The 25,464-nt window shown below is 39.7% G+C and overlaps 2 protein-coding genes across 3 annotated transcripts; one reads left to right on the plus strand and one right to left on the minus strand.

The window, feature by feature from the left end:
* The first annotated feature begins 7,324 nt into the window (after nt 1–7,324).
* On the plus strand, nt 7,325–14,220 carry LOC139965533 (solute carrier family 35 member G1-like). Of its 2 annotated transcripts, none has more exons than XM_071967980.1 (2): nt 7,325–7,652; nt 12,476–14,220. In XM_071967980.1, exon 2 carries the CDS (start codon nt 12,488–12,490, stop codon nt 13,511–13,513), a length of 1,026 nt encoding a protein of 341 aa, XP_071824081.1. In that variant the 5' UTR covers nt 7,325–7,652; nt 12,476–12,487; the 3' UTR covers nt 13,514–14,220. The 2 variants fall into 2 exon arrangements, with proteins under 2 accessions (XP_071824081.1, XP_071824082.1); XM_071967981.1 differs by lacking the exon at nt 7,325–7,652 and adding an exon at nt 12,019–12,145.
* A 494-nt stretch (nt 14,221–14,714) lies between these two features.
* LOC139965682 (uncharacterized) lies at nt 14,715–19,997 on the minus strand. The gene is made up of 3 exons (XM_071968297.1): nt 19,112–19,997; nt 15,465–17,501; nt 14,715–14,737 (listed from the first exon to the last, which is right to left on the minus strand). Exons 1-3 carry the CDS (start codon nt 19,995–19,997, stop codon nt 14,715–14,717), a joined length of 2,946 nt encoding a protein of 981 aa, XP_071824398.1.
* Between the last annotated feature and the right edge of the window lie 5,467 nt (nt 19,998–25,464).

Raw genomic sequence — 25,464 nt, forward strand, 5'->3', positions numbered from 1 at the left:
GGGCTGTGAGGGCGCTGTGTTAGTGCAGCATGGCCGTAAACGGCTCTGACGGCAAGCAAGTACTGGTGGCTAAAAAAAGCACTGTATGTTCAGAAATAAATGACTGAACTAATTTCGTGGTCGCATTTCGCTTCACATATCGCCAAAAAGGTGGCAGCAGTAAGTTGTCTTATCCGTGACTTTGAAATAAGCAATTTAGAGAAAATATGAAAAAAATTAGTCGTGTTTGTTTAGGCTGTGTAATGTTTCACACAAAGGATATCTCAAGTTAACCAACAGGCTACATCTTTTTAAATTGACTCATAGTCCCATAGGCCTACTTTCCACTAAGAAAATATATAGGCTACTAGGCTAGGGCCTCGTAGCTTCCACCCTCCTATATAGCTGCATTGCACGTGGGCTCAATTGTAAAAAAAAATAACAAAAAATATACGGCTCTGTCCAGAGATATGTTACAGCGCCTTGTGCGCTTTAAAAGTATTTGGTTAAATCCACAATGCAGATGCGCGCGTGCACTTCACAGTTTTTCGAATGCGAAGTATATACAAATATGTAGCATAGCGCTGAAGACGCAGTAAGAGATCAAAAAGACAAATCTCAGGGAAGGTGATTCAAATAAATATATTGCATACCACTAAATGCGCTACAGTGGGAGGGATAACCCCTCTCCCCATCCCCTCACCTTCCAGATCAGTCGGGCGAAATGATTCAGTCGGGGTCAATGGTTCAGTGGGAGAGGAAATTAGTGACCCTGGCTACTGGTTATGAGTGAACAATTAAACATTTTGCAGACAAAATGTTGAGTTGACTAGATATGATAAGTTGTCAATTCGACAATTTTCTGAAAATTGCTCAGTTAAAGCAACTGAGCAATCCAACATTTTTCTGATTTTTGCTAAGATATTATCTGCATTTGTAGTATATTTAAACCAGAATGCAAAACTGCATGAAGTGATGTTTGATGGATGACTTCATCATAACAAGGTATGAGACAATGTAATCATCCTTTGTGAGAAATCTATAAACAGTTTTTGTAACTTTTTCCCCCGGAATGGACTGATTTCAACAGTTGTTAGCCCTAATTACTGCAGGGCGTATACGAACCGCCTCTTCGCCTATGGTCCCGAAAATTTCCCCGATATTGTCGTATCACTGGAAATTTCTTTTAAAGTGGAAAGCACTGTCACAAATTTATGTTACGCAATAGATCGTTGTATACTTATGCTGGCACAGTGCAACGCCGTGAAGCCTTGAAAAAGTGAGGGCGCTTTGCGTTGTACGGCAAGAAGCCAGATCATTTGTACATCTTCTTACATACATTGTGCATTCGACTTTGAAACTGAATTTGATTGTACCCGCTATTTCGAAAGAGTATGTGTACTTTGCACAACAGAGACATGTTATGGCGACCAGAGTGGTAAGAACTATACTCCTGACTTAAGAACCAACTTTGAAAACTCTTTTATTTCCGCCTCTAAAGACTCGAGTAATTGGAGTGTTTTTTGCAACTTTTATTGTCTGAACAGTGTCATTTCCAGTATCTGAGAGGCACATGGCAAACATTTAACTTGCTTGTACTATTTTAGTGCTCCACTCAAATAGTGTCATAGTTGTCCCTGAAAAAATGCCGTGAAAAGGCAACCCTCCCTCCTCCCCACCCCCTTCCCACACACACCTACTTTTGTGTATAATACTTCCATATTAGTCATGTGCATGCAGTTCTCAGTTTAATGTTAATGTTGCAAAGTGGGTAGTAGCCTATTTTTCTAGTATTAAAAAGTTAGTGATAAGCCCAGAACATCATAACCGTCATTCCATGTTATTCTGGCATGTGGATCTATCGTTAGGGATACAGTTGTAATTAAAATTAGGTGGCAATAATTGTTTACATTAGGATTTTGACCAGTGGCGGAGCTAGGGGTATTGGTCAAGGGGGCGAGAGCGCTTTCGACACTATCTGAGCGGAGCGCCACCACAGGTTGGCGTGGAGCGTACAGAAATTTTTTGAGTAAAGATACTCTCTAGACCGCCGGAAATGACCTTTTCCGGGCCTTGCTTATTTGCAGATAAACGAAGAATAAATAGCCGTTAGAGCATTTTGTCAGAAAATTACACCAAAAAAATGTGACAAATGTCAATAGGTAGATGAGAGCGCAATAAAAATAGTCAATAATCGCGAATAAGTAAAAAGCTGAAAAGGGCGCCAGCAGTCCATTTGAGTCCGTCAGGGGGGCATCCGCCCCCCTGACTGTATGGACGCTCCGCCACTGATTTGGACATATCGCATCCGAAAGGACAGCCGTATATAGGCGGTCTAAGAGCCTATAGACCAGAGCCGTATACAGAGCCGTATATGCTATAGACAAACTATATCCAGGGTCCAGTGAATAACAATACAGAAGCTGAGCAGACGACACTAGTGAAGTAATTAGATTTCTATGTAATTGCTTCTACTATCGCTTCCCAAGAATTACCTGTGAGACTGCAATCCACTGCCACATGTTTGACGATTTTGGCATACAAATGCGGCACAAGATATCACCATTTTGAGTGATTTATGTCAACTTTATCACTTTATTTATGTCAAAGACGTAGTGTTTGTATTACGCGCCGGTACTTTCTTGCCGTATACAAGCAAAGCGCCACCAGTAGGGTGGGTGGCTTCAGTATATGTCGCATGACGTCATTCTCCCTAAGTTCAATTTCTATGACTATGCCTCATTGTAAAAACAAAGAAACCAACAGAATATGCACTTCGTAGTTTTCATTCATGCAATAATATTACGGGAAAAACGTGAGACAGTATATTCCTCTGCTCATGGAGGTAAAACAGATTTCTTCCGATTCTCTGCTCAAGCTGCTTTAATTGACCTAGATAGCACGTTTGAACTGTGTTAATCCGAAATTGCTCACAAAAGTTCCACCCATACAATAATAGAACGACCTGCAATTTGTTTACAATCGACGTACCCGCAGATAAACCACACACAAACTATTTAAAAGTTCAAATTACCAATCTGCCAAGTAATCCTCTTACATGAATGACATCGAACTTCCAAGTAGTTGTTATGGAACTCCCTGGAACTACATAGCAAGCCTGAATAACAAGTACGTATTTGGGCTTAATCAAGTTACCCACCCACGGGTGGAATTATTTCAAACAATAACGGGAAAATATTATACATGGAAGATATTTTAGCTACTCACAACACCAAAACGCATACTGGTCACGGCGTGAATACTAAAAAATTGAAAAACAAATGCCATAATCATTGCATATGATCTGTGGCCTACGTTTCATCATAACTGAAAAGAGAAGGCCCAGTTTTGGGCCCTCACATTACGACAATTTTTCCCCCCTGAACAGCTTTGGTTCACCACCATTCAAACGTTATATCCACAGCAATTCAGCAGATTTGGACGAAAGCTCTTTTCTTTACGTTTGGACGAAAGCTCTCTTTTACGTAACATTTCTTCAGAAAATGACCTCTCCTCAACCCAAATAACCTTCAAATTTATTAAATATGATCGCATTTATGGAAACTTAACTCACAAAACCCTCTAATGCAATGTCAGCCAAATCGAATAAAAAATGACGAAACGGCAGTCGTCCAAACACGGAGGCAAAAGGCTACAGACTTTCGGCAAAATCTCGCGATAGCTATACTATGGAACGCGGAAAGGGTCAACGTGAGGCGCCGTCCACTTAGAAATGGTCGTTCACCCAGAAACCGTTCACTTAGAGATCGTTGCTCAAATACAAGCAGCCGCCCACTTAGAAATTGCCGTTTAACCGCGAGGCGCCGTCCACTCAGAGATGGTCGTTCACTCAGAGACCGTTCAATCAGTGATCGTTGTTGAAATGCTTCAGCCGCCCATTTTGAAATCGCCGTTGAAGTACAGAAACCGTTCATTCAGAAATGGCCGTTGACTCAGAAATCGTCCACTTACAAATCGCCGGTCGATGCTGAGCCGCGCCTACTTAGAATTCGTCCTCCCTTTACAATGGCTATATACGTATGCATTAAGTGGGCGCGGACTATTTACCGGCTGTGCTCCCGCCCAGTAACGTACACCGAGCTGTTACAGTAGAACACTGTTGTTCCCTCCTCATTCAAGTCCAGGGCCGTATATACGGCCCTCAAGGGCGGCGGAAGCACTTTTAATCTGGGGGGGGGGGGCACCGACGTCGAAGGGCACTTTGCAGAAATTCGATTTGACTGATGCAGCCTGATATTTAGTACTCTTTATAACTCTTATTGTGTTATCTTATTTGCGTATACACATAACTCCATCAACGCCCCCCCCCCCCTCAGTGGCGGAGCTAGGGGTAATGGTCAGGGGGCGAGAATGGTCTGTAGGCCGGGGGCGCTTTCGACACTATCTAAGCGGAGCGCCACCACAGGTTGGCGCGGAGTGTACAAAAAATTTTTGAGTAAAGATACTCCCTAGATCGCCGGAAATGACCCTTTCCGGGCCTTGCTAATTTGCAGATAAACGAAGAATAAATAGGTGTCATCGCCATTTTGCCAGAAAATTACACCAACAAAATGTGACAAATGTCAATAGGTATTTGAGAGCGCAATAAAGTATTCAATAATCGCGAATAAGTAAAAAGTGGTAAAAAGCTGAAATTGCGCCAGCAGTCCATTTGAGTCCGTCAGGGGGGGCATCCGCCCCCTCTGACTGTATGGACGCTCCGCCACTGCCCCCCCCCCCTTTAAGGAAAAAATGCATACTAGCACTGCAATATCCAATGTGCAAATTGGAAACAAGGAACAAGTTTTCTTTCAAGACAAAATGAGGTGAAATCATTATAAAGTCCATATCCATACACACGCGATCGATACATGCATGAAAGCAAATGAAATATGTCAAAATACGAAAAGATGGGGTAGGTTATGGGTTATTAAAACTAAACTCATTATTCATAGTAGGCTATAATTGGCTTCTGCTTATTACAAAGTCACAATGTAATATAGCAATGTATTTGTGGAAATGTATTAGAATTTTTTTGACAAATTGAATATGCATAATGGCACTCACCAGAATGTTAGAAGCCTTGTGGTAGTAAACATTTGAGTTTGACCCACAGAAATCATTAGTACTTCTAAATTAGGATTATATCTCTTACTGAAATATCGCTGACCTAATAAGGTGATCAAGAGTACAATTTTTTATGTAGAAAAAGGGCACATTTTTATCCTGAGGAAAAGTGGGGGCACGTGCCCCCGGTGCCCCTCCCCCCGGTTCCGCCGCCCTTGACGGCCCTCCCTTTTTCAGGAGAGTAATTTCGTCTCGGTACCCCGAAGACCACATGCAATGAAAGTTTCCAGAAACCAAAAGAAAGAAGATGGAAGAAATAATCAACACGTTGGGGGTCGAAAATGCCGAAGAAGTTTCCCGTAACTTCGAAAGGGAACAGGCAACTCATACACAAACAGGAATAGCTAATTTGGGAAGTAGTAACATCCCTCGCTAGGTCCATATTTTTTTCCTTGGTCTAATCAATTTGACCGAGATTTGACCTTCCATGTGCTCAGCATTTGTCAAAATAAAAGAAAGTGATGACTTAACATGTATGCCTTCAGTAACTGAGCATCAAAATTAACATATTCTTGGCAATGGAAAAATGTGATGTGTACCATGATGACCATAGATGATCATAACTGTTAACCCTGGTAACTACAAATGTTAACATTTACTTTTTAATTTACAATAATGAATTGATAAATTGTAACTATGAAATACTATAGGCATTACACAATAGTAATTCCACTAGCTGTTACAAATTTACAAAACATTGTAAACACTTAATGATCCCTTATTATGAATTAGTAAATTCAGTTTTACCAAGTAACATTTCATGACAAATGTAATAGTATATCATTAAAACAAATAAATTGTATTAACAAATCAATAATCATTTAAAGAAATTACAATTCGTATGAAATGAAAATTGTATATATTTGCATGTTAAAAATTCTTCATGTGTGGTACTTATTAATACGACATTAATTGTTACAAATTAATAATTCATCATTATGAAGTAATAACTCATTTTTAACAAGTAATATTTCATTAAAACATACAAGTATTTCATTACAGCAAAATTATAATTCGTACTAACAAATCAATCATTGTTTGGGAAAATTACAACTGATAATCACGAATTATTAATTATAAATACAAATGGGCTTAATTGTACGTCGTCTCAATATGCACAAACTCCCGAAGATTGAGTACGAACCGATACTGAATGAAATGGATCAAAACAAACGAGTATGGGGGTCAAGTCTAGTATTAGGGATTGGCCGCAAGCTGAGGAATACCAGCACCGTACTCATACACTCATCATACTAACGTTAGGTTTGTATTGCGAAAGATCCATCTTTTTTCCTGAGGCCTAAAGAAGCACGCCTCCTTTTATAACAGTTGATTCACTGCAATCAAGCAAATCTGCAGTTCTTCTGTTGTTGAAACCGATTTTCACAAATTCCTCGAGTTGTATATCATCGTTTCGATCTATTTTAATTTGTGATTGAAAATTCAATGAACGAGTACGAGTGCGAACGGTCGTCGCACCTCGACTCTGTGATTGAAAAGTTCACGCCCCGCCCCGCCCCGCCCCGCCCACGATATAAATATGCAAGTTTGGCTGTCACTCAAATGGACGATCTCTGAGACGACGATCTCTGAGTGAACGATCTCTCAATGGACGATTTCTGAATCACGACCATTTCTCAGTCGCGACGGTTTCTAAGTCAACGGCCATTTCTGAATGGACGGTTCCCGAAAAGTTGGGTGTGTTTGCGCGGCAATCTCTGAGTAGACGGTCCAAGGGCGTAGGAACCGGGGGGCTGGGGGCGCCAGCCCCCCAGTGAAAAATATGGAGGGGCGGAAGTATCATTCCGCCCCCCCCCCCGCTTTGCAAGTCAGAAAACCCCTTTTTCATTTCCAAATGAGAAAAAAATCTCATTTGGAGCACCAAATTGCATCTAAGGCCAGGTGAAAATGCAAAATTATATACAAAATGGAGTGGGTGGGTTGAAGTGTGCTATATTGCACCAAATTGCATCTGAAGCCACATGGAAAATGCAAAAAAAATTCCAAAGGGGGAGGGGGACACCCCCTCCCCTTAGACCCCTCCCCCAGGCCGGCCATCAGTCTTCAGCCCCCCCCACTCAAAAGTACCTTCCTACGCCACTGAGACGGTCTGTGTATCAACGGCCATCTCTAAGTGGACGGCGCCTCACGTTAAACGGCGATTTAAAAATGGACGACTGCTGTATTTGAGCGGCGATCTTTAAGTGGACGGTTTCTGAGCGAACGACCATTTCTGAGTGGATGGCGCCTTATGTAGACCCTTTCCGCGTTCCATACTATACCTCATTTCGGTATCCATATACCTCAGCTGAGAAAACTTTCCAGCTGAGCTACAAACTGGCAACGAGTACTGCCTTTCAAACAGTAAAGCCTTCACGGTTTTGAAGCGTGACACGAAAATGTACTTTCATTTATTTCCTGATGACCCAGCCAGGTGAAAGCTGAACAGCTGCTTGTACGGATGAACATTAACTTCAAAGGACGGGGAAACAACACAGGCTCAGTTACTATAAAACAACACACAAGTATAGGACAACACGGCCCGGGTATGTATATATGTTTATTATAGGAAGAAATAGACTATAATGCCTGCTTGCATAAAGTTATAACATAATATACATATAATTCGACGTGATATTTCTCGTCTACATGAAAATGGTCCCGATGGGTGCAGGCTTTCCGAATCTTGTCTTTTCTTTTGTACCCTAAAAACTATTGCTTTAACTGTATAAGCCTGTATAAAAGGGAACACAAGTCAACATGTGTAATGTAATAAATCACCGATTGTATGACGATCGAAGCCACGTCTTTCATAGATTCTCTAAACGGACGGTCAGAACACATGAAACTGTGCATGTTGTTCCAAATATTAGTTTATTAAATACAGATATAAGCCGACTGCGGTATCAGACAAATGAATTGTTAGTGCTTAATTTTGTTTGGTTCCTACGCCCTTGGGCTGCAGGGTACAAAGTCTACGATATCAATATGTTGTATACTTGCTCAAAAGCACATAGTATGTTTATAGCTACACATGGCTGGCCGCTGTTCAACAACTGCACACGTTCAAATGCCTATATTATTTGTATATAGGTATACATCACTACATTATAGGCCTATAACCGATGGACGCCCGTAGTGCAGGAACGTGACGCGGTGACCGTGTATGCTTTACACTACCGTGCGCAGTAGTAATGGTAGAAATCCGTATAAAAATATACCGTAAGGTATATGCTGATGCTGGATTGATGTATATGTGTATATATATATATATATATATATATATATATATATAGGCTATATATATATAGGCTATATATATATATAGGCTATATATATATATATAGGCTATATATATATATATATATATTTCCATTGTTAAGTGGTTAGGGTGTCCGCGTACTGAGCGGAAGGCCCGGGTTCGAACCCCTGTGGAGGCTGGAAGTTTTTTCACTGTTCTTGATTTTCCAACAATTTACGATTTTCAATTATATATAGTTATATATATAGTTATATATATATATTAATGAAATCGTTATATATATTAATGAGTTGGAAAATCAAGGACTGTGAAAAAACTTCCAGCCTCCACCGGGATTCGAACCCAGGCCTCCCGCTTTGTACGTCGACACGAACCAACTAGGTCATGGACGCTGATTGTATGTCCAGAGGTTCTAAACCGGTAAGGAAGGTAATTCCACTGTAGGCGTTTGTCACCTGTATCGAACAATACTAGTTCTGTTTTTGATGACTATAAAAGTAAATAGGGATAAGAAATAGCTCCAACCCGTAGCTCGCTACGTTTCTATTTAAGTCAGCATTTCAGTCTTTTATTAGGAGACTCTCTTTAATCTTCCTCCTGCAGAACCACTGGGGCTCATTACCAATAGCGGCACAATGGTCAACTATATATCTGTCATACCACTTGCTACACATTCAATTCTTATTTACGGCTTGGCTTGCCTATAAAGAGTGGTTATTCTGTGTAAAAAGCGCCAGGGGTGCATTCTGTACAATCATAACACTTGGGTAATACGCCCTTAATGACAGTTATTCAAAGCCAATTTATTCGTTTTAACCAGGGAGTTGAATCACTGTGGTCGAGTGGTACGTAGTGGTATTATATATATCTATATAATATATATATTATGCAGGTATACAGTCACTATCAATAATGATAAAAAGATACTGAAATACTGTACACTGCGTTATTATGAGCATTGCAGTGATATATCATATGGAAAGTTCATTTCCATGAACTTCCATGGGCGTCTGCTGCAGGAATTGGGTGCACTTTCCCCTGAAAATCAAAGCAGTAACCATATAGCCGAGCAAGAAATATCTCAACATGCGATACAGATTCTGGGCGCTTCGCCCCATGCACCAATGAGTATTCCCAGTCAATTATAACAGTGTTCCTAATTGGAAATGCATCCTGGTGATATACAGCTGTACTGATAGAACACAATTATTGTCACTTTGTTGGTTTCAATTTTTAAAACATTGCTCGACCAGTCACCGACATGCATGTCGGTCTTTAATACAAATACAAAAGGTAATGTCTACAAATCAATCTACTATTTATTCCCTTGAGAGAGGAGCATGTCAACTTGTAAATGGCTTCACTGCTGCCAAATTTGCGGAAATTACCGACCAAATCGGATAGCATTCAGCCAACTAGTTACATATAGAGTACGGTGTTGGTGATCTGTAGGAACAAATCTAGACAGCGGGGGGGGGGGGGGGGGGTTGTTATGGGCCAATGCAGCTGACTGGGACATGAGAACCAAACATAAACGTTGCTCACACAAGCCCAAACCATTACAAGGCAAGGGTGAATTTGGACTCTTTATTTGGGAGCCCAATTATATTACTGCACTGTTCTTTATTACGACCTTTTCCCCCAAAGCTATAGACGAATAACATAATAATAATAATAATCAGCAGTTATTTTTTCGACGCTTAAGCGACCACAAATGTGGGAGAAGCCCGCAAGGGCTTATGGATTACAACTTACACGTCGGGTGGCTTCCAATTCAACATTTTAACTCAAATTTGGAATCTTTTCAATTTAGAAAGTCATTTCAGGTGGGAAAACCGTAGATTGCTCTTGGATGAAAAACCCACCTTACTATGGCCCGGCCGCGAATTTTTTTTCCCAAACAGGTTTGCAATTGTGTGTAAATAGTCGCTCATGATTGGTCGGAGAAGTTACGTCATCACAATGGAAACCTTCACTTCAAAATGTCTGCATCCATTCGTTGCAACGAAGATATACCCGTTCAAAATTACCCGAAGCTTTTCGTTAATATATGTAGATGTGTTTGGAATTGGTTTAGACATATTGAGCACACTAGTATTGTATGATCTACTTTGATCGAAGATTTCTGTGAAGGCATTAATCGATAACTTCGTACAGGGGTACATAACACATGCGCTGTAGGCCTATATGTATTAAAACTGTGTATAGTAAAGGCTTCATAATTGACGCACCCCCGTAATTGACGCACCTTCAGTTATTACTAGCAACGATAGAACAGGCCACTTAAACTTTTTGCAGTCTAGCAGAATTAGAATTTGCTGACCAAATTGTGACACTTTTTAAGCTTTTAAAACCCTCCCCCTAGTTTTGCACGTTTTTTTGGGCATTTGGAAATCTTACACCCTAAAAATAACCAACATTACCTCAATATGATAACACTACTCTCTGGGACCTGACCTGTCTGAGCTTAGATGCTCAGAGCATAGCAAACAACATCTAAAGTCAATGGATGTATACTAAGGCCTACACTACAGTTAGCTTATCGACGAATGTGTCAATTTAGGGGTATGAAAGAACTTCACACGGCAGACATTTTGTGGTCAAATTCTGCTGAAGTGTACGGTGCATAAGCACAGAACCTTAAATATTTTGAGATCGTAACATTTCTGAGGAACTACACATATGAAAAACACATACAGTTGAGCAAGGGCGGCGGAACCGGGGGGGCACAGGGGGCACGTGCCCCCCCACTTTTCCTCAGGGTTAAAAATGTGCCCTTTTTCTACATAAAAATTGAGGTGTCTCAAGTTAGCAAGAGGCCAGGGAACCGGAATGAACACTCGGGAAGGGCCGTTTCTGGCCATCTGAGGGGTTTGTAAAACCAAAAATTTTCTTGTACGCTCCGCGCCAACCGATGGTGGCGCTCGGCTCAGATAGTCGTGCATACAACTTTGGATATTGCAGAGCTAGTATGCATATTTTCTATGAAAGGGGTGGGGGGGGGGCGTTGATGGAGTGATGTGTATACGCAAAAAAGATAATATAATAAGTTATAAAGGGTACTAAATATAAGGCTACATCAGTCCAATCGAATTTCTGCAAAGTGCCCTTTGATGTCGGTGCCCCCCCCCCAGATTAAAAGTGCTTCCGCCGCCCTTGCAGTTGAGTGATTTGGATTTTTCCTTGATAGACATCGTTGATCAAATCCTTAAGTGCGTCAATTATGAGCCCACCATGCTACACAGTGCAGTGACGGAAATATATCATATTGTACACTATACTGTTTTGCGTATATTCGTTCAAGACTGTACTCGCGTCGTGAAGTTGATTTTGGTGTAGGCCTACCCTTTCCACGAAACGAATTCTGATTTTAACAGAACGGCTGACGAATCTTGAATGACGTAAACACGAACCCGATAGAATGTAGCGTATGTATCATAAGTAAGGTCAACATGTTATCCAAGCATTAAAAGTAAAGTTAGGGCGTTTGCAGGGAAATCGCGTAACAAGACTTTATTAAGTGTCAGTGTGTAACTCAGTGTATGCCTTCGATCTTCCAAGCGATTGTCATTATTGATGCTGACGTCACGAGCAATCTGATTGGCTGAAAACTCCGTAATTGCAAACCTGTTTGGGAAAAGAAAATTCGCGGCCCGGCCGGGAATCGAACCCCGAACCTCCCGATTGCTAAGCCTCATTGCTTCAAATGCCATCAACAACAACAACAACAAACGGTTCGGTGTTTACGGTTAACCAGTTAATTCTTATTGTAAACCGGTTAGTTATTCTTTGCACAGTTAACCGGTTATTGAAAACAAACCCGAAGAGTGCCTGTCCCGCTTCCCTCTCCCTAGACTTTGTTCTGCCGACGCCCACGCCATGAACCACCAAAAAAAAGAACACACTTCCTATCACAGTATATCCTTCACAAGCACGAACATTTGCTATAATGGATTATGTGGATAATTATTAGGCAGTGCATGTACAAGATTACTGGTCAGACTGTATATAAATGAACGGCATTCATTGATTTTCTGATAATCAAACTATATCGAATAAGCCTCTTGATATTATTATGTTAAATATTGAATTGTTCCTTTCTTGTAGGTTGGACTAAACATGGCAGCCAAAGAGGTAAATACTTATTTGCCATTAGCGCTTTCAACTTCGACATCAGCAGACGATAGTCTCCCAGAGGAAACAGCATCACCAAATGGGGTTAATGTTAGGTTATGCTCTCCCGTGGTGTCCTACATATCGAAATATGTTGGATCTCTTATAACTTTAACTGCAATCGTTATAATGTCACTTGCAGATACGTGTATTGAAATCGGTACAGATCTGTACCATCCGTTTCAAGTAACGTTTATTTTCGCTTCCGCCATGTTTGCGACCAGCTTGACCTGTTCGATCGTCAGTGGACAAGCGAGAAACATCGGCAAAGTCAAGGAGGCATGGGTTTATTTACTTCTTTGTGGCATTACGAACTGTACTGGGCTGACGTTTATCAACGCTTCCATCAATCTCATGCCAGTCGGCGATGCAATCACAATTTTAAGATGTATGCCAATATTTGCTGGCGTTTTTGGATGGATTTGGTTAAACCAAAAACTTGGGATTTTAGATTTATTATTTACATTATGTTGTATCGTCGGCGTGACTCTCATAGCCAGACCTTCCTTCATGTTTCCAAACGAAGATGGACTTCAAACTCCGTCTCTCGTCGGTGTTACTCTTGCTTTGGGTAGCGCAGTGATGTTTGCATTGAGTTTTGTATTAGGTGTGAAATTATCAGATAAAGAGATACACCCGTTTATAACAATATCAGTTAACGCGGTTTGCACGGTGGTACTAAATGGAACGTTGGTTTTGATTTTTAGCTGTTGGACCACTCTGGATTCTGGGTACCACATCGTTGCTATGGTAGTTGGTGGTATATGCCAAGCTATTGGTCAAATTCTAGTCTTTATTGCACTATCTAAAGAACGGACCGTTGTCGTCACGGTGATTCTAGCATTTGAAATTGTTATTATTTACGTATTGCAGATAGTCATAATACGCATTATTCCTCATTGGTTGTCTGGTGTCGCTGCCTTGTTAATACTTTTCTCGTGTGTAGGAATCACTATTAGTAAAGTTGAATGAAGTATAATAAATATTAAGAACAGTTGTTTGGAAGTTTTAATATATAACTTACATCAATTTACATTTGTTCACACGTCTTAAATGTTATGGAGCGGAAATTTGTTGAACATCGGGCAAACATTATGATGATTCCATGGTAATAAAATGTCCAAATTGTTCTTAATCATGTTAATATGGTAATGTGAAATAAAATGTGGTATAGTGGTGGAAATACATATATTGTAATGGGTTGGAAAATCCAGAACAGTGAAAAGACTTCAGCCTCCACCGGGATTCGAGCCCGGGCCTCAAGCTTTATATGCGGACACCCTAACCAACTAGGCCAAGGACGCTGATTGTATTTCCAGAGGTTCGAAACCAGTGAGGAAGTCATCATTCCACTGTATAGGCTTTCGTCACCTATGTCAAACAATGCTTGTTAAAAAAAAATTATGGATGCGTTTATGTAAATATATCAATCTCATGAAGTTAGCATGTCCGTTTTTTATTCTTCAGAATTTCTCCTTTCTTCTTCATTACTACTATTACAAGATGAAGTAAAACGAGGGGACTTTCTTAAATAGACAACTGCAACGTGTGCTTCCTTATTTAAATGCTACTGAACTTTTGAAACTGGTGGTTGTTTTTTTCTTCAAGCTGTGTATACCTATGTCAAATGAATAGTTCACTAGTATATATATATATATATATATATATATATATATATATATATATATATATATATATATATATATATACATATATATATATACATATATATATATATATATATATATATATATATATATATATATATGTATACATATATATATGTGCGTGCGTGCGTGTTTGTGTGTGTAAACAAGTTTGCATATAGCTCTTAGGTAAAATTGTCTTATGTCTGATCCAATCGTCATTACCAACATCAGAAGCCTATATGTATATAGTCTAGTTTTCAGTCGTTTCTATAGTTGTAGTTGTATAGTTGCAGTCACTAAGTTGGCCCCAGGCTAGATGATGAGAGGGAAGTCAGGGGCGACAACCCCGGGACTCGGGTTCAATCTGTCCTTCAACTCTTCAACTATGTCCCAAATTTTAGGCATTTACTCGGTAATTTGTCACATGAAATATGCATTTATTACTCTATAATGGTATGATAATTCTACTCACATCTTCCGGTTATGCATTTGTTCCAAATTTTACACGCCTTTTGTTTTTGTATTCATAAGTTTGCACAAATGAGTTCTGAAGAGGAGTAAAAACAGCCAAATGAAGAGAAAAGATATTTGTGATTTTATCTGTTTAATTGAGTATATTTTTGGCGTGAATGAATGAATGAAAACTACAAGTGATCACCTCCAATGTCTTGCCTACTCAATAGCTGACTTTTCACATACAAACACAAATGAAATCATAAATACAGAAATGTGTGGGCTCTCTTCGTCCAAACTAAAAAGTTGTTCCAGTGACATATCATTGCTGCTATACACATGATTGTAATGGGAATCATCCCCAATCCCTGGTGAACTGCAGAGTTAGCTTATGCCTATAATTACCTCCAGCCTTTTCCACTGATACTGAAGTGTCTGCTTTATTTTATTGCATTCTTCTTGAAATTCAAATTCAAATTTATTAATTTATAAAGCGTTAAATCTGTAAAATACATTCTAAAACGCTGTACAATAGTAAAACTACATATGAATATAATAATTAACAATTAATAACTAAAACGATGTTAAAAACTATTGTTTAAAAACTGAGTAAAAAAGGTGAGTTTTCAAATCTCTCTTAAAAATAGTAAGACTATGTTGTGAACGAAGTGTCAGCGGAAGGGAGTTCCACAACCTAGGTGCATAGACGTGGAATGCACGTCCACCGAAGGTGGTGCACCTGTAACTCGGGGTACTCAACATAAAAGCATCATTGGACCTCAGGCGGTAGGTACTGTTGTGACGCAGTTCAATCGACTCACCAAGATATTCAGGAGCCATATCATGTAGAATTTTAAAAACAATCAAGAGAACTTTAAAATGAATACGGAGCTGCACAGGAAGCCAATGTAAGTCTATGAGAGCAGGTGTAATGTGATCAGATTTTTTAAGACCTAGAACAAGTCTAGCAGCAGAATTCTGAACACGTTGCAATTTATTGATCAAATAAGCGGGAGCACCATACATCAGACTGTTACAGTAATCAATTTGGCTAGTAATAAAGGCATGAATGAGTGAACAAGCAGCCTCATGAGTGAGATAGTCACGAATACGAGCAATATTATGAAGATGATAATATGCAACACTACAAACTTTCGAGACATGTTGGTCCATAGATAACTTCTCATCAAAAATAACACCTAGATTTCGCACTTTGGAACATGGTGTAATCTGTGCATCACCAACAGTGATATCACTAATGGTAACTTTTTCTAATTGTTGCCTACCACCCAATATGATGAATTCAGTTTTACTGTCATTGATTTTCAGTTTATTGGTCAGCATCCAGTGTCTTACATCGGAGATACATTCCTGCAAGGCAGTCACTGCGAATTCCTCCTGAGCACGAGAGTCTGGTTTGAATCCAATGTACAGTTGGTGATCATCGGCATATCCTTGAGCACTAGGTAAATGGCGTTCAATAATCTCGAGAACCGGTGCAGCATAAACCGTGAACAGAACGGGTCCCAAACACGAGCCTTGTGGAACGCCAAATCTCAGTTGATATGATTTGGACAGCTTGTTATTTACCATAACTTGCTGGGTGCGTCTTTCGAGATATGATTTAAACCAACACAGGGCTGTGGAAAACACCCCAAGATGTGATTCAATAGTCTTTAACAATATCCCATGATCGATGGTGTCAAAGGCAGAGCTGAGGTCTAACATGACGAGAAGAACCACTTTCTGCCTGTCGAACTCCAGCCGCATATCCGACTGAACTTTGAGTAGTGAGGTCTCAGTACTATGAAACTGCCTGTATGCAGACTGATTAGGAGGTAGTAAATTGTTGTTCGATAAATGTAGTTGAAGCTGTCCAACAACTGCTCTTTCCACCAATTTTGACAGAAACGGAAGGTTACTCACAGGTCGGTAGTTGCTGAAAACATTCTCCGCCCCCGGTTTCTTCCAAATTGGCGTTACCACAGCGTTTTTCCAAACTGGTGGAAAGTAGCCATGTTGCAGAGACATGTTTATCACCATAGTTAAAAATGGTAGAATCACCTCCGCACATTCCTTGAGCAACCACGTCGGAATTGGATCGTTCACACAATGTTTGTTCGGAGACTGGCGGAGAAGTGCCCTAACGTCTTCCTCACTTAAAACAGAGAATGAATGGAAAGACGGTGTAGCGGAATGAGCAATATTCTGTCGACAGATATCAGGAACATCATCATTATCAAGTTCATCTCTGATCTTGTCAATTTTGGACATAAAATAGTCCCCGAAATCATTCGATAGTTCGTCCAAAGAAATAGTCGGTGGATATTGGATGTCACAATTCGGTTTCAGGAGGGAGTTCATTAGCTCAAATAGTCTTTTCGAATCAGAAGAACAGTCTATTACCTTTTGTGAGTAGTGCTCAGTTTTAGCCCTGATAAGCTGAGCTCTAACCGAATTACGGTGATGTTGGAATTGTTGTTTTCGAAACTCTCTATCAACAGGATCATCCACAGGACACTTTCGCCAACAACGCTCGGCTTTGCGGCGGGCACATTTGCCTTGTTTAATTTCATCATTCATCCATGGAACAACTGGTCTGATCGTGATGAGTTTAGTCTTAACAGGTGCGTGTTTGTCGATGAGTTCTCGGAGAGTTGTATTATAGAGTGCCACGATACGATCTAGATCCGTAGGAGATGTTACTGTCATATCTGATGTAATGGTACACAGTGGGGAAGCCTGGATATCCCTTTTAAACATGGCGATGTCGATGGCTTTATATTTCCTAAAGGATATGGATTTCCGATCAAGACGTAGTTTCGGAAATGCAAGGTCACTATGTACGAAGGCATGATCTGATATAAAGTGAGCGTATGGCAAGCCGTTTTAACATTTACCTCGCAATTCGACTTAAGTGGAATACATTTCACTTAAGTGGAATTCAATTTCACTTAAGCAGAATACTATTTAACTTAAGTGGAATTCTATTTCACTTAAGTGGAATACCATTCCACTTAAGCTTAATTGTATTTTACTTAAGCTGAATTCATCAACTTGTCACTGCATTTTACTTAAGCTAAATTCTATTTCACTTAAGTGGAATTGCATTCCACTTAAGTGGAATTGTATTCCACTTAAGTGGAAATGCATTTCACTTAAGTGCAATTGTATTCTACTTAAGTGGAATACAATTCCACTTAAGTGGATTGTCCTGTCTATTTCACTTAAGTGGAAATGCATTCCACTTAAGTGAAATGTGATTGGATAGTCTATTTCACTTAAGTGGAATGTGATTGGCTAGTCTATTCCACTTAAGTGGAATGTGATTGGCTAGTACATTTACCGCCAAACTTTGCCCATGCCTTTGCGCGCCATTATAAACAACTTGCCGCGATACGTGTACGTACGTACGTGGTGTCGATATGTGCACAATGAATATCGGCTGTCCATCGGGATCCAGCTAGCACTTAACATCCGTGCAAGGTGTGTACGTACGTACCTGACCTGGTACCTGACGAATACCATTACCAAAATAAAGCCATGGCACATACATTATAAGTGGTTGGAGCTACAGCCGAAAACGCATTGACAAGGGCAAGAAAACGTTTTACTTTTTGTGGATTTGGGGTTTTGGATGGAATCTTTTATTTCGTCAAAAGTTTCACTATCTAAAAAGTTACGAATTCTGCCCATGTTACTTAAACAAGATGTAAGTCGACTCTGTTGTGCATCATACTGATTGTTCCCCTGTGCAAGTGAGGAAACAACACTTCGAATTGTGTCTCTAACAACAACAATTATTTGATCGCATTCCAGCAATGTTAGATGTGAATGATTAGCCGTAGCCATGATGTACACGTGCAACGAGGATCGACTAAATCATCATATGTGATGAGCAATTGAATGCGTTACGACGAACATTACCCTAAATTGTTTTTATATGTAAGCCACATATCAACATTTCCACTTAAGTGGAATTGTATTTTACTTAAGCAGAATAGAATTCCACTTAAGTGAAATTGACGCCCAAAAGATGTTATTCCACTTAAGTGAAATTGTATTCTACTTAAGTGGAATACAATTCCACTTAAGTGGAAATGCATTCCACTTAAGTGGAATTGTATTTCACTTAAGTAGAAATGGATTCCACTTAAGTGGAATTGTATTCCACTTAAGTGAAATAGATGGGCTATTTAGCTTAAGTGGAAAACAATTCCACTTAAGTGGAAATGTATTCCACTTAAGTGAAATACAATTTCACTTAAGTGGAATGCATTTCCACTTAAGTGAAATAGAAATGTCCATTTCTACTTAAGTGAAATTGAATTCCACTTAAGTGAAATTGAATTCCACTTAAGTGGAATACATTTCACTTAAGTGGAATTCCATTTCACTTAATTAGAATGTATTCCACTTAAGTGAAATGTATTCGACTTAAGTCTAATTGCGAGGTAAATGTTAAAACGGCTTGCCATATGAGCGACATCCGGTGTCGATAAAACTAAATTGTCGCATTCCCTCGTGATCAGTAAGTCGAGTACGTGACCCGCGGAATGCGTGTGGTCTTTGACATGTTGTTCAAGACCAAAGCTTGAAATAAGGTCATTGAACTTCCGTGCATGCATGTCCGAAACATCATCAACATGGATATTGAAATCCCCAGTGATTACAACTGGTTCCTTATATGCAATAACAGACTCCAAGTAATCTGCAAATTCCTCCATAAAACAGTTAACTGAGGTCGAATGTTCTGCCGAGTAAGGAGGGCGATAAACGACAATGATCCTGACCGTAATATCCGGTCCTGTGACTCTCCATTCAGAAGACTCAAATGATTGGCCCTGGTTTGCAATGATTTTCTTTGCTTCCAGTGGTTCTTTGCACAGTAAACCAGTTCCTCCACCAGCCCTGTCCTCTCTAGGGTGGTCATATAGCTTATAACCATTAGGTGCACACTCACATCGGATTGCATCATCGTCCTTTTTCAACCAAGTTTCCGTGACAGCACACAGATCAACAGCATTGGATACAATGTAGTCTGAAAAATCACCGGTTTTGTTCCTTATGGAGCGAGTGTTCACTGTACAAAAATTCAAGCTTGACAAATGTCTAAGAGACCTAGGTGGATTCGGTACCCGTTTCACTATTTGCAAATTACCATAATCAACCCCATCGCGTCGATCAAATTGTCTAATTCTTGGCTTCCCAGATCTGCACCCACGTTTGGTCCGCACTGAGTCGTTAAGAATGCTATTGTCTCGAAGGAGTTGAAAAAGTGTGTTAGATAATCTCGGTAATTGGCCTCCATTCAGTTCGAGAAGCCGCTCCGCAGAATAGCGTAATATTGTCATTGAGTAGGAATCTCCAATAACGAGATCTCCATGCACAATTGCACCAGAACAATAGAACTTAGTTCTGTTCTTGAAGTGTCGTGAAGGCCTGTGTGTAGGCTCGTGTGTAGGCTCGCTATAGAATAACTGGCCTAAGCTTTTATCACTGCCGTAGGGAATAACTCCCAGAGTTGAAAAATTATATGTGTCCAAATTCCACAAATGACACCAAAATATGGGTGAACAGTAAACCAATACATACGAAATGTGGCTGAACAACATAGTACCGATAACAAAATCCTTAAATAACCGAGTATACGTAATAAAAACGATAAAATATGAGAGCAAGAATTGACAAGCAGCCACACGCGGCGCTACACTAGAGAACTTTTCTAGTTGAAGTTAGAAGCATCTTGGTTTTTCATTGGAAGGTTGAGAATTCCCTCTCGGAATGACTTGATGTTGCATTAGATAGTGTCAACTGCTACAATCCTTGTTGTTCTTGTGAACTCATTGTAAATATGTTCAATGGAAATACATTTTTTAAAGTCTCAGTATACGTGTTTGCCAAATTTAAACTTCGAACTTTCCAGCTTACTGCACTAAACGTTCAGTGAAAATGACACCGTTCTATGCATTTTTCATATGAATATTCATTATATTTATTGACTTTAATTTCTTTCTTTCGATTGCGACAGCTTTTCTCCATTAAACCCACCAAGTCAGACTGTATTTAGAATAAGAACATTGAATCTACTTTGTAAGTTTTTTTTCTCGAAATTCATCAGCAAACACGATATTGAGACTTTAAGGGTGATACCCACACATTTCACTGAATAAAAAGAAATAATTAAACTAATCAGTTGTCTTTGCCTGTGCAATAGTAAAGAATAACCTTGAATAGCTAATTGGTACATTGAATACATTATTTATTACTCTCCATTAACTAACATGTGCCCTTATAATACTACTACCATTTAGATTTCTATTGCACGAGGCAAGTACGGTAGATCTGATTCACCGTCAACCCCATGCATCCAACGAGGTAAATGAATCTGGAGGATTCATGTCAATTGCGTGCGCGCGTACCATGTATGGAGGGTCATGTGATGTGTTCCAGGGTGGTACTACACTGATATTTCTCTGTAGCAGTTCGAGAACAGTGTTAGTGACTTCGTGAAAGATTGGTCGGTTCGGACATGAGAACTAACGGCATAAGAAGGTACTGGTACTTCAGGCCTACGAAATAGTGCTAATATGCTAACGCTCAACCTTATTCTCTTGAATGAAGGCAGGCTTTCTACATAATCTTACTTATTAATACAGCTCTAGGGGCAAGCTTTGTCTCATATGGCCTAACGTTATTACTACACGCTATAAGTGAGTGTAGAAATGGGAAATGTGGGGAAATGTTTAGTTCAGTGCAACCACGGAATTCTCCATGGAACAGAGCCTAATGCTGTTCGACGGGAATATAGCTATCACGTTAGGCTACAGGCACGGTTATTGCTAGGTAACGGGTGTCGTCTGCTGCTCTAAGCGCGCAAACTCATTTACGTACTAGTTGGGTGAAATCATCATTCGTAATAGGGAGAGTAGTATATTAGTACCACCCTGGAACACATCACATGACCCTCCATACATGGTACGCGCGTACGCGCTTATTTACTGTGTGATAGTTTCTCCAGATTCATTTACCTCGTTGCATGCATCTTAATGAAGCAAATTATCCATGCGCTTTTCCTTTGCTACAGTATAGACGAAATAGTAATGTTATACACAGGCTCACTTTCCAACCTAATGACCTGCCCACACGTGATCTCAAAGCCCATGGCAGCCTTACTGAACGGCGTATTTTCAAATGATATGATTTACTCTTACTAATTTCAACTTTAACAGCTACACCCGGCTCAGCTAGAGAGAATTGTAACATTTGGAATTAAATATTCTTCACACCTGAGTTACAGTGAACAGGAATCGGTACATTTCCTTCATATGTATAGGATGACCATTATATTTTTCAATCCTTCCGTCTCTCTTCAAATTTTATCTCCATAAGCTTAGTAACCTTCCCTTAATCAGGTGTTCTCTTAGTAAACTCATCTTGCATCCACCTAAGTTAAGTTAAACAATCGTAAATATTTGCAAACTAAATTTGCATGTTAAAATATTTAATTTAGATTCTTCCATCTTTTCAGCATTAACATCTAGTACTCTATAAAAAAGGAACTGCTGAAAAAAAGTGGCCGGACTTAAAACTCTAATAATGAGTATAGTGTCCCTGTGGAGGGTTCTTCTAAGTTTATCGAGGATTCTTACAGCCTTAATTCTCTATGAAGCCCAGAGAGGACCATTAACGAGACCGAGACCAGAAAATGTTTCAGTAGCTTGTAAAAATGATTACCAATCTTTTACTTGCAAATGCTACTGGAGATTTTGTCCAAGGTGTGATATTTGTATGTGGTTAGAGTTAAACTTTGATGAAATCAGTTTAAAATAGATACTATGCTCTATCTACATAAATTGGCAAGGTCCTTCACTTCAATTATGATCTTTGTGCAATAAAGTACTGGCCTTCAATTTTGGATTGCATTTTCATGAATTATAAAATGTCTTCATTTTGGTATAGTGTATTTGCATAAATTACCTGTCTTTCATGCCGAGCTCTATGTGAATTAACTAACAGCTTTCAAATCAGCACTTATAGTTTATGTTAATTTCTTGAAAATGCCTTCAATTCATTTTGTTTTCATGTTATTACATTAAACTTAATTGCTTGCATTCAATTGCATGAATAACCTGCCTTCATTTGGATGATACTATATTTGCATGAATAATTAATCTGCTTTCAAACAATTGTTATTGCATATATGAATTAATTATCTGCCTTCAAGTTGGTACCACGTTTGCATTTTCAATTTAGTAATTAATTTTATTAATAATCCTTTTTTTTCAGCACTTGATGCATTTGGCAAACCAGGGCCCACTTGGATTTTTAGTTGCTATAACTGGAATTGGCTAGGGCAGTTCACAGAATGTTCAAACTTAGAGGAATTCAAGTACTGTTTACTTACTTTAGAGGTGAATGGTGCATTTGTTGCTGCCATGGTAATATTTTAGACTTACTGCCTTTTCTTGAATCACAGCTGTGATTTTTTATATGCATCTTTACAAGAGTAAAGTTGATTCATGCCTGGCACACAGATCAAGGCACCACAAACCAGACCATTTGAATAGTTTTATAGCCTGTTATTCACTAACCTTCGTAGCGGGTGTGGATATGTACCATGCTACAGGTCAGGGGTTCCCTATAACTGGGACGTATGAACCCCCAGGGGGTGCGTGAGTCCATCCCAGGGGGTTCGTGAGACGTTTCTGCAAGTCAAAACTAGAGTACTTTTTGTTCAACTAAAAATCTGATACGGTATATCATACAATTTAGTAATGTACAAAAGTCGTAGCCTACCTATCGACAAACTCTGTCCGCGTTCCATACGCATATGTTGCCGTACCGTGCATTTTTCATAATACTATATTATTACACTATGCAATTGATCTTTTAGAAAGCAATGTTATGCGTATTATAGTAAAATAAAGATCGTGTCTCGAAAAGTTGGGGGTTCGTGGACAACTCTGACATCAACAGGGGGTTCGTGGGGGATAAAGTTAGAGAAACCCTGCTCTAGGTGATATTTACGGATGCAGCTATAACCGGTGCAGGAGTAATACACGTCCACTGTGCGGGCAAGCAATTCACATGAAAACCATCATATTGCACTAGGTGGGAAATAATACATGTCCAGATACCTTCGAGAGTTGTGGACGGCATTGGATTTTGACCTTGGTCGAAGTATTTGTCTTCGGATGGGCTGGTTCTATACTTTGAATATTTGACCATCATCCTTGAAAGAAAGATACACCATTATACTCTCACAGCTCCTCAAAATACCACCAACATCCCTTCAGGTGTGTACGTGCACAGTGTATTAAGGTAGGCTACGTACTAACTCTTGATGCTAACATGGGAAGGCAGACAGGTGGGGTCAAACACCAAATATCATGTGCCCGGATTTCTTGGAGAAAATAGGGTCACCTCATGTATGCGTAGCATCGTGATAGGGGCCATAGCAAACCCAAACAATTGGCTACCGATATGTACGGAACATTTCACAGTTACGTATTGTTAAAATTTGTATAACGTTTACGGTACTGGTTGCCTCGTATTATGAATGTATTTATACCATAGACAATTTCTATGACATATACACATACGCAATTACCACAGCAAGAAAGTGTAACTTTATTCCAGTCATTTAATATGATATTTTCACAGCTCCATATTAACTGTATTGAGATTTCACTTATTCATGGTTTTCATTTATAGACCGTATTAACATGGCGACATAATATTATAGCACATTATAATTACACATTGGTGCATCTGTAAACATTGCGTTGTTATGTTAAAGTGTAGACCAGCCAAACTATTGTGTATTTTGGCACAATAAATATTGTAGTGTTTATCGTCATGGTGATGATCCACAGCGCTTGAGTCGAACATGATTTTTAATATTCCATTGTTTATCGGCCTCCATATATGGTATGAATTTATATTATATAGGCCTATGGGTACAAATGGTCCCAAACATCATGGTCAGATCCATAACTATTTCCGAGTTACCTAGGTTACTGTTTTTTCTCTCGATTAAGCGGCAACAAACGCTCTCATTGAATTTCAACGGATGTGATTCCATCTGCACGGATGCGGATGCGTTTTTGAATGCAGATACGCATGCGATAACTTTGATCGCTTCATGTAGCGATTGGTACGCTAAAGGTAGGATTCCATAAGCACGGATACGGATACGGATACGGAAGCGGCAAAATACGCTCTCATTGAATTTCAACGGTTGTGATTCCATCTGCACGGATGCGGATGCGTTTTCGAATGCAGATACGCATGCGGTAACTTTGATCGCTTCATGTAGCGATTGGTACGGCCATCCGGATGCTAGCCGCATACGATGAACAGTTGATATGACGTCATCATGTAAACAGGCAATACTATTTCGACACCACGACCACTTGTGACTTGCCAAACAAAGAAAAATGCCGCGAGGAAAACACGATTTAAGTATCTTAGAGAATGAAACGCTCATCGAGCTAGTTAGGAAGCATCCGTGTCACTACGATGCTAGACTTCCTGAGCATAGGGATGCCCAGCTATGCTTTAACGTTTGGCAGAGCATTGCCAACGTGATGAACAGAGAAGTAATTGACGGTGAGTCGGTCTGAGGCCTAACCTAGCGTAATCCATGGTAGTGATGCCTAGGCTAGGTCTAACGTTAGAAGCCTAGGCCTACTTCGTGTTGCTCACACTTAGTCATAGTCATACCTTCGGGTTAGGGCATATTCAATATCATTATTGACCAAGCTTTGTCGTTAACACTGAATTGTGTATGATGGCAAACATAAGACCATTTTTGTA

This window comes from Apostichopus japonicus, chromosome 3 (assembly GCF_037975245.1).
Source record: "Apostichopus japonicus isolate 1M-3 chromosome 3, ASM3797524v1, whole genome shotgun sequence".
NCBI classification, from domain to species: Eukaryota; Metazoa; Echinodermata; class Holothuroidea; order Aspidochirotida; family Stichopodidae; genus Apostichopus; species Apostichopus japonicus.